Below are 10846 nucleotides of genomic sequence, written 5' to 3'. Positions count from 1 at the left end.
GTCTCTTGATTGGCTGATAGATTTCCCAGTGTCATCGGTGCCCTTAACTGATACCCTGTCGCTCTTGCGTTTCGCTACTCCTGACAAGACACGTAATTTCTCGGCGTACTAATGACAACATGGGGTTAAATTATGTTTCTACTGTGGGTTAATAACAGTAGCGAGTATGTGCGACCCATCAGTTCATTTTCTTATTTTTTTCCGATTCACGAAAAGCAAGATAGGTACCAGTGTAACTAAGTGCACGGGTCACCACATGAAAAATATGTCTTGTTCACTCATCCAGAGTTCGTCATTCACGCCAGATGCCACATCACAACCCACTGATACAAGGTAATTAATTAATAACTGTAATTAATGTATTCTTTAGCTACCGTCTGGCTCAGGGGGTTCATCTTACATGACTAAATATCAAACTCGTTAGTCTTACTTTAATTTTATTTGTTATTCTATAAACATTTCACATCTTCCACATCCTTAAACCTAATCCTAGTCAGCTTTGGCTTTCTGCTTCTTGAGTAGGATGGGCAAGAGCGCGATGGCCAGCGCCATCAGGAGGCCGATCAAAGTGGCCAGCAGTATGAGCAGAAGCAGGTAGACGTCAGCATTGCTGAGCTGGAGTAGATACAGTCCACCACCAACCCCGGACACCTGCCTCCTGTACCTGTCATCATCACACACACGGTCAGCCACACTATCCTTGCTAACAACCAGTTCGATCCCATAATTCAACCAACCCTCGTTTAAATCAATTATCCCAACCATGTAATTATCTTTTGTATATCTAAAGTTATACTCTGTTAATCGACTCCCATTTAAGTCCCTCGAGCACAACGATTTAACGTCTTGGGCTGTTCAACCTCCCGAGTACGAGAACTTAACCTTCAAGTACGACATATTACCAGACTCAAGGTTTCTCGTTCACTTCGGTGTTGGCTCGTCCTCAAGGCGAACATCCTTGTACTCAAGGGGTTATATAACCAGTTAATTTCACCTTAACAACACAAGAACTCGTTCATGCACTACTATAACTTAACATCACACTTACCTGCTTCCACACCATGATCGACAATGTAGCACATGATGTACGAGTCCAGCAACGTCATAATAAATCATAAATCCGGTAAATTAACTATAGTACCTGAGTGTTACCTCAAACCATTTTTGAACATTTTTTTTTTATCCATACAACGCGAGCATGCGCGACGTGCCTGATGCAGTGGGCCAACCGCATGACGTACCTGTGAGCGGAACGTGCGCGCGCATGACGCATCAGAGGGACTGGGGCTTATGCATAAGGCATCTGTTAGAGTGGGGCATGCGCATGACTTCCCAGCGGGAGTGGGGCCTGCGCATGACTTACCTGCGGGAATGTGGTCTGTGCATGACTTACCTGCAGGAGTGAGGCCTGTGCCTGACGTACCTGCGGGAATGGGGCTTGCGCATGACACGTTCCAAGGTGAACAAGAGACGATCAGAAGGCGCAAGAGGCTGGTCATGCAGCTCCTCTCCGAGGTCACGACCCCGCTCGCGATAGCTGGCAACCCGGAAGGACAAAACAAGTCATGGGATGTACTCTCGGGGCAGGTCATGGGGTGTACCCAGGACAGGTCATGGGGTGTACCCAGGACAGGTCATGGGGTGTACTCTCGGGACAGGTCATGGGGTGTACCCAGGACAGGTCATGGGGTGTACCCCAGGACAGGTCATGGGATGTACTCTCGGGACAGGTCATGGGGTGTACCCCAGGACAGGTCATGGGGTGTACCCAGGACAGGTCATGGGGTGTACCCAGGACAGGTCATGGGGTGTACCCCAGGACAGGTCATGGGATGTGCCCCAGGACAGGTCATGGGGTGTACCCAGGACAGGTCATGGGGTGTACCCCAGGACAGGTCATGGGATGTGCCCCAGGACAGGTCATGGGGTGCTCTGTGGTGAGTGAGTGTCACTGTGAATGAGGTATTCTCACAGTACATCAGTCCGTTCGTCACTGTAGGTTAGTATCGCTACTGTAGTCCGTAGTTATTCTAGATTACGGATGTCCCTTTATACTGGTAGTCGCTGTATTGAGGTAGTCACTGTATACTGGTAGTCGCTGTATTGAGGTAGTCACTGTATACTGGTAGTCGCTGTATTGAGGTAGTCACTGTATACTGGTAGTCACTGTATATTAGTTGTCATTGTAAATTAGTATCGTCTGAAAATGGTGAGTGTTGTATCAATATTAATTGTACAAATTTCCTACCACAGTTTACAAATACCTCAATAAAATCAACTTTTGAGCATATATATATATATATATATATATATATATATATATATATATATATATATATATATATATATATATATATATATATAAGATTTAAAACATTTTGATTAACAAAATAATCTAAGTTCTGTCAAGGTTTCTTTCAGATGATTTTTTAACATTTCAACTCAGTAGAAACAAAATTTTAAGATTTTTCTTTTTTTTACAAAGTATACGACAGGTAAAGTGGCTGTATGCAAATGAGGCCATTGCTCAGTTCTTCCTGACGCCACCTCTGTACAGCCTAACAGACAGTTATAATAAAACTGGCACAGTTAGACAGACAGTTATAATAAAACTGGCACAGTTAACAGACAGTTTTACCTTCTCTGTGTCGCTAGAGTGTGAATCGCCTCCCTCAAATTGTGTTGTGTGGCCTCCGCTGCTGGAACTGACACACCCAGACCTACCGGGCCGGTCACACACACGGCGGCCGCGGAGGCAGGAGAAACAAACACACATTCTACAGTTTCATGTAAACACTAAACATATAGTGAACTACAGACTTACATGACACATTGTATGGCTTCAATCTACATACTAGAATAATAAACACAAGCTCAATGTCTTGGAAAAGACCATATTTATCTCCGTCAACTGACAGTGATACCAACCCCAACCATGATGACCCATGATGACTTTACACTCGCGGCGTTACCGTAAGCAGGCAGAGTCCGGTAACACCTACATATAAGCTTGCAAGGCAAGGTCTGTCTGGACAACAGAAGCGTCAACACAAGCCACTTGTTCTCCAGTTCAAACAGTTGGCTGCTCTAGGATCATATTCCCTCATGAACCTGTGACGACCGACATTATGGCCAACTTATCATCACACACACTGTTGTACAAGTATTATTTTGGTCACTATTTTACGTGAATAGTCTCCGTGTGACCTGCCATTAACAGCTGGTCCCCGGCACACGACGCCTCCTGCTTGTTACAGTGTGTGTACAGACCAGCCACAGGGGCAATGACCACTATGATAACCTTGTTATCATCTCGTAAAGCGAAGCTGAAATTCCCCTCATTCGTCTTTTATTTGTCTTCCGCTCTTCCTATTGTATTTTCACAATATAAAGTGTCGATGTACAATTATCTAACGAGTTCAAATTAATCCCTGATATATTTCCGCTTTTTTAAGATGAACATGAGATATGTGACACAGACTATGGTGTGAGTTTCCTTTCGTAGGAAAAGAAAAAAAAATTCATGGAAAAAATCCTAAACACATCTGCGCTGTGAGACACTTATCATCACTCTCTCTAAGATAAAACAGTACTAAATTGATTATAAGAACACATGCAAGAGTCAGAAAATGTTAAAATCTTGAACAACAATATTTTGAGTTGATGTCATCAGCGCGCATTCTGTACTATTGGGCTACACCCACACCCTAACCCACTGGCATCTCAGTTACCGGTAGGTAAATGAATGTTGTGCCATAATGTCAAATAAATGGGTCAAACATTCATCTTAATTATAAAATCTGAGTGAGATATGTTGACCGTGTGTGCGTTGGCGGGAAAAGTTGGCGGCGAAGTCCGCACCGCGTGACCACCGACCTACGCCACAGGAACAGGTTCCGTAAACAAGTTAAACGATGCCCATAAAACACACATGAAAAGTCTCGTATATATGAGGTACCATGGTTCATTACTACCAATAAATAAATATTTTGACTGACAAGATTTCAGTCTATCAAAAGATAAATACTTTCATTACTGGTGAACTTCGCTGTAACGAGACCTCGTCTTGACCTGTGACCCCAGCCCACGAGGTCGTCTGACCTTTTGCATCCTAGTTTTCTCCCACGCGATGCTTCTCACTTTTGCTTTTTTGCTTTTCACTTTCTACATCGAGAGAGACGGTACAATATATCGAAGGTACTGAACACCTGTATCTCAGAGTCCATTTAAAATATAGAAAACATATTTCACACATTTCAAATCTTAGACAAGACCAATTTCAATAATGGTCGCTATCATATTGGCTGCTAAATGAGCGACATTGGCCAAGTTAGGTTTGCATCGTCTTGCCATATGAGAACAAAATCAAAGATTCTTAAAATACAGTTTTTAATATGTTCCTGCATCTAATGCAGCTTTTTACTTATAATAGTAATAATGATAATAATCATAATATGAAGAGGAAGAATGAATAATGATACAGATATCCTACATGATAACCCAGTACACACACAAACAGCCTCACCTTCAAACTTTCTCAACGTAACTTTCAAGGATTCATATTGATCTTTAACCCCAGCTCTCTCGACCACTGTGCCATGCACCAGAAACAAAAGCAATCACGAAAATTGGGATGTACTATATCACTAAGCTCGTGTTATGTATAGAGTTCAAGCTGGGATCATACAGGTAAATCATCATTGTAAGAAACGTACAACCCACACTTTCATACTTTATATACAAAACATAAAACTCATAATTCAAGCAAGTGGAGCAATTGTTCACGTGCGTTTTTGAAGTTGACCTGGACAGCAAGGTGAGGGAATATCCAATTAATTCTATAATGGCAATTAACTAAGAGCTTAAGCGTAGGGACAGAAGAGAAGGCTCTTATATTTATGGACTTTGATGAATTATACACCCAGACATGTGGGACGAGATGAATTATTCACCTCGCTCTCTGATGTCTGAGTGAGAGGTTACCTTAAGGAATGCGAGGCAGGTAGACATGCTCACCTAAGTTCACGAGTGCTGCAGCTGCCAGGGTTTGGTCTGTGGTCACGGGAAGACACAGGATCGGGGAGCCGAAGTACACGGCCGCCATGACCTCCGTCTCCACACATGTTGATATCAGGATCCGATGACGTGGGTGATCTGGAGGAGGCGAACAATTGTTCAGTACTGAACTCGTTAACTCGATACTAACAAGGCCATTCACTGACAACAAGGCCACTCACTGACATGGCCACTCACTGAGAACATGGCCACTCACTGAGAACATGGCCACTCACTTAAAGCATGACCACTCACTGAGCACAAAGCCACCATTAATCATAATGCCACTCACTGAGCACATCACTCAGGGGCAGGAACTCCCTGAAGAGGAACTTGGCGGTGGTAGTGTCATCCTCAGATACGTTGGGACGCAGGTGAGGGTGGGTGGTACGCCACAGTACGGTGTAGGAGGTGGACTCGAGGACTGTGTAGAGGGCGCGGAGGGCGTGGTCTCCCACCCATGCCTCCCCACCTCCCGGGCACACGGTTAACACGCCCGCGCGGTTGAGGATGGCTGGAACCAACACGTCCTGGGGACGAAAATCATGTTTCACTTCTTAGGTCAACATTACCAGATGTTATCAGCCTTCAATGTCTTAACTCTAAAGTCGTTTCATTAGTTGAACTATAAAGTCAAAGTTTGTATGCTTACACAAATTCAGAAGTTTCAAATGTAAGGTCAAAACTGGTTTAACTTTAAAGGATAATGGGGTTAAACTGTCTGGCTGCAGCTCGAATAATCACATTATCAACCACAGTTCTACGATGCCGAGTATATTCATCCAATCAGTGTACAGAAAGAGGCCCACAGTCCCTTCAACAGATGCTACGAGACAATATGATCGACCTAAATTTAAGACCGACTTAAATTGGCACCACAGTATGCAAGACCGACTCAAATTGGCACCACAGTATGTAAGACCGACTTAAATTGGTACCACAGTATGTAAGACCGACTTAAATTGGCACCACAGTATGTAAGACCGACTTAAATTGGCACCACAGTATGTAAGACCGACTTAAATTGGCACCACAGTATACTGTAAGATCGACCTAAACTAGCGCTACGAGACGTGCGGTCAAACCAGGACCGACACTGGAAGATGTATGATCCACCTAAAGTGACGCTACAGGACATATGGCTGACTTAAAGCAACGCTAAAGGATGTATAGTCGACCTCAAGTGACACTATAGGACGCATCGTCGATCAATTAACGCTGCATAAAGTACAATTGACTTAACTGACGCTACACGACGTAGAGTCGATCTAAAAGGTCGCTACACAACGTACAGTTGACCTATAATGGACGCTACACGATGTACAGGGTGATCAATCAACTAATACTGTCGATGGAGGAAATAAGGAATAAAGTCCAGACTTAATCATCAGCGCGACGAACTAACCTTGGTAATGTGTCCTGTTTCGAGGTAGAAACCTCCAATAGGAACGATCAAGGGCGTGGAGGGTATGTGGGCGTCCAGGAGGGGGTCCCACGTCAGCAGGACGCGGGCTAAGGACGCGTACAACGTCTCCAGAGTCGGCGGCGTCCACGCTGAGTCCAAGGCGGTGAGGGCGGGAACCTGCCACTGCTGCCGGAGAGACGCCAGGTACCTGGGGGTCAAATCAAACACCAAAACTAATCATCATCAACTGCAAAACTAACTCATAAACATGTCATACAGATCAATATTGTTTCTGTAATGTTAGTTAAGGAAATTACATCTACTTTTCTCTTTAAAACATTATTGTTACGAGTAAATATAGGGATAATGGGCTAAGGTTTCCCAATTATTATTTTTTTTACTACAATACGACCATCGTTGATGCTATCAATTTACTCCATCTTACGGTCACTATGTGAAACTGACACTTTCTGTAACCATATGAAACTAGTACCTGCGTTTAGTGTTAAGTACGTGAAAGTATCAGTCATTCCCTCTACCGACAGGAAAGTAGTACTTGTAATTAAGAAACTACACCTGACACTGTTAGTAGCATCTACTGTAACTATGTGACGCAATTATCAGTAGAAATCATGTGAACTAATACAAATCCAGTTGTTACAAGGATAGAAATAAAGTCTCACTTCATGAATGTATCGATACAATTGTATGATGTATCGATACAATTGTATGATGTATAGATTTGACACTGTATAATGTGTATACCTTAACATTCCTAGGCTGTGTTATGATATGTATTTTCAGTGTTGTATATAGAGTGTGGTATGTTTAAGGTGTAGGTTGTATGGCGTAAATACAGTTTTTATAGATCTGCAATTGCATGATTATACCATTACAGGTTGTATATAGTGTTGTATATATGCTGTAAGCTTTGTGTGTTAGACACTAACTGTACAGCATACCGTGTGTGGTTTGTAAGTTGTAAAGTGTATACCAGTGACTGAAGTGGTACTTGGTTGCCTAAGTATGAATTACGCTGTACAAGTTTGTTGCGCGTGAATGACGTGTAGTGCGACCTGTATACAACGTATGGATGATACAACGTATACCACACGAGTACACATCATACATACCCGTAATGTCGGGCCAGGTTTGATGCCCGCGCCCAGATGGTGGGCTCTGCCATGGTGGTGGGCGGGACGGGCGTGGTGGCCAGAGGAGGCAGGACTCCCAGGTGCTCCCACGCCCACCAAGCGCCCACCCGCGAGGTCAGGACGCCCACGGCCGGCACGCCGGCGCGGCGGGCGAGCGTCAGGACGCAGATGTCCTGTAGGAAGAGCGGCGCTACCAGAAGCTTCGCCCGGGCAACGGTCTCCTCCACCCAGGCCAGACGGGAGACTTGGCCGCACGCCCGCGCCCTCGAGGCCATCACACGCCCACTCACCCACTCCAGGCCACCTTCCTCACCCGGGGTGACGCCCATGACCACGCCATCCGGGTACAGCGGGTCCCCATCTGCTATGGTCACCTCACGTACCTGTAGAAACCACACATCTCAATCGTCAGTATACAACATGGGATATACCTAACTCAGGTCTCCATACTTCACCATAAGGTAAACACTGACTCTGTACCTTAACGGTGTCCGGGAAGGGATGGTCGCGAGGTTGAGTTCCATACACTATGGCCGTCACCTGGTGTCCATGGCTGTGTAGCACAGTAGCAATCTGCGCCATCACGACCTGCTCCTCTCCTCCTCCCAGGGATATGACTACAACGTCTCCATCTTCGTCGGGGATTTCGGGCACGTCCCGAGCACTCTGCTCCACCTCAGGGCCTTCAGGGGGTTTCAAGGACATCTCAGGGGGGACAGGGCCTTCAGGGGTTTGTGCTTCCGGTACGTTGTCGATGAACTGGTCCACTGGACCAGCACCTCCTTCCTGGGGGAAAGAAATATATATATATATATATATATATATATATATATATATATATATATATATATATATATTTTTTTTTATACTTTGTCGCTGTCTCCCGCGTTTGCGAGGTAGCGCAAGGAAACAGACGAAAGAAATGGCCCAACCCCCCCCCCCCCATACACATGTACATACACACGTCCACACACGCAAATATACATACCTACACAGCTTTCCATGGTTTACCCCAGACGCTTCACATGCCTTGATTCACTCCACTGACAGCACGTCAACCCCTGTATACCACATCGCTCCAATTCACTCTATTCCTTGCCCTCCTTTCACCCTCCTGCATGTTCAGGCCCCGATCACACAAAATCTTTTTCACTCCATCTTTCCATATATATATATATATATATATATATATATATATATATATATATATATATATATATATATATATATACAGCGACCGCCATTGTAAACCATGAATGTCAAATACCTATTTTTCTGAACCCGTCACGTGCCTGATGAACATACATCTGTGTCAACTTTTCCTTATGCTTAGCAGGAGTTTCAGCGGTTTTCAATTATTCTGGTGGAGTCCTCTGGGGCAGGACTAGTTTAATCATTTACCATATGTAGATTGCGTCTTGACATCTTATCAATACTTAAATACATTTAAGCATGAAAAACTCACGAATTTCATGGAAAATTTGAGATTCAGGCTTTTTCAGTACCCAGTCTTGTCAGCTGGATATAATATGCTAAACTGGGAGAAGCCTAACTTTATTAGGTCAATTTACGGGTATGAACAAGAGATAAATTAATCCATCAATCAACGTTGCCGACCAGACCAAGCAACCAGTGAGCTTAAAGTAGGATGGGTAAGGACGGTTATCTATCTAGCTATATATATATATATATATATATATATATATATATATATATATATATATATATATATATATTATTGGCCGTCTGTAACACTGGATGATATTCTATATCAAACTATTGCTAAACCTTATAGAAATTAATAAGATATGAAATTATGGGAAAATAATTACCCATTATACAATGCTGACGGTACGATCCTGCACCCGGCGATAGGACCCTTGGCCATAATAGGATGACCTTCAACTTGACCCCTACACATGAGGGTACGACCCGCACCTGATTCTACAGAGCAAAGGTCACGCTATCGTACCTAAGAGTCGTACTGTTGTGTTGGGAAGGCTGGCCATTACAATATAAACCATCCATGACAGTGGTAGGGTCGTAACTTACCTCATTGGGAGCGACATGAGCGGTGGTGTTGGCGACCATCACTATGGCCGCCACCACCAGGACGACGACGCCCTCTTGCACCAGCTCCTGCTTCCCCCTCATCCTCACTGCACCAACACCGTGTTCTCGAGTGTCAGCTCTGCGGTACGGTGTGACAGGACAGTCAGTCCGATATCATCAGCTGCTCAGTAACAACTAACTTGGAGTAACGAGGTTTGCCTAGACCAACTTGCTAATCCTGTGGATATAATTGTTCCTAATTTATTTGGTCCCCTTTTCTTTGGTTCCTCATAATACTTTTTTCCTTTCCAATCTCTGTATTTTCATATCAACGTTCCTTTTCCTCAGTTTCCTACTGTATGATGTTACCAGCTCAAAACTTGAATCTATGTATCAATATTCAGACATTTTTTTCCCCTTCAAAACTAATTTAAAAATATTAGATAAAACACAGCTACAATATCTATCAGTTACGCGATTTTTTTCGAGCACGAAAAGTAATGATTGAATGTACTGGAAATTCTATCCCTCCCTCCAAACAGATCACTCCTTGAGGTCACCAAACGCCAGTCACAACTTGTTTTGCACGCTCAACCAACCAGTACCAATCGCGGGTGTTTCTCATGCCCTTTATACTCAAAGTTGGGGGCCCATGAGCAAAGATTTGTTTCCCCCAGTAGTTATATAACACTAGGTAATTAACACAACAAACACGCTCTAGTTTCACGAGTGAGTGAGGTTTGGTGAGCGTGCCTTACACTGTGGCTGGGGTGGCACTAGCGTGGGCGAGGCACCTACACACTGGTGTCATGGTGCCATAACCCCGCGTTTCTTTGGCTAGCGTTCAGTCATTTTCGTTGCTTTATCTGCACGATACATGAGAATGATTCAATGTTTCTTATGATTAGATCACTATATAGTGTGCATCTAATTCTTAACTACAATCCCACATGACGTTACTACAAAACTATCGTTTCTCACACGCTTCAATAAACGTGTACGAAACTAAATGGTAAAGACAACAAAATTAAAAACTTCTCGAGGCGAGGTAGTTGTGTCTGGGTTTAACATCAAGTACCAGACTCCACGTGTATAGTATTTACTTATACCGTACCCAACATTCAGTTCCTAAAATGTCGTAAAATCTGTAAATACAAATATTAACCAAATTTATGATATA

The 10846-nt window shown here is 43.7% G+C and overlaps 1 protein-coding gene across 3 annotated transcripts; it reads right to left on the bottom strand.

Annotated features, from left to right (window-relative positions):
• Positions 1–424: 424 nt before the first annotated feature.
• LOC139765563 (UDP-glucuronosyltransferase 1A7-like) lies at positions 425–10418 on the bottom strand. Of its 3 annotated transcripts, none has more exons than XM_071693119.1 (10): positions 10181–10418; positions 9667–9904; positions 8095–8400; positions 7594–7997; positions 6461–6668; positions 5348–5585; positions 5017–5154; positions 2639–2720; positions 1424–1537; positions 425–664 (listed from the first exon to the last, which is right to left on the bottom strand). In XM_071693119.1, exons 2-10 carry the CDS (start codon positions 9766–9768, stop codon positions 490–492), a joined length of 1767 nt encoding a protein of 588 aa, XP_071549220.1. In that variant the 5' UTR covers positions 9769–9904; positions 10181–10418; the 3' UTR covers positions 425–489. The 3 variants fall into 3 exon arrangements, with proteins under 3 accessions (XP_071549220.1, XP_071549221.1, XP_071549222.1); XM_071693120.1 differs by having other exon boundaries at positions 10266–10418; XM_071693121.1 differs by having other exon boundaries at positions 10379–10397.
• Between the last annotated feature and the right edge of the window lie 428 nt (positions 10419–10846).

The sequence above is a fragment of the Panulirus ornatus genome, chromosome 55 (assembly GCF_036320965.1).
Source record: "Panulirus ornatus isolate Po-2019 chromosome 55, ASM3632096v1, whole genome shotgun sequence".
In the NCBI taxonomy this organism is placed as follows: domain Eukaryota; kingdom Metazoa; phylum Arthropoda; class Malacostraca; order Decapoda; family Palinuridae; genus Panulirus; species Panulirus ornatus.
Note: the sequence above shows the minus strand (reverse complement) of the source record. Positions and strands in the feature narration are given on the sequence as shown.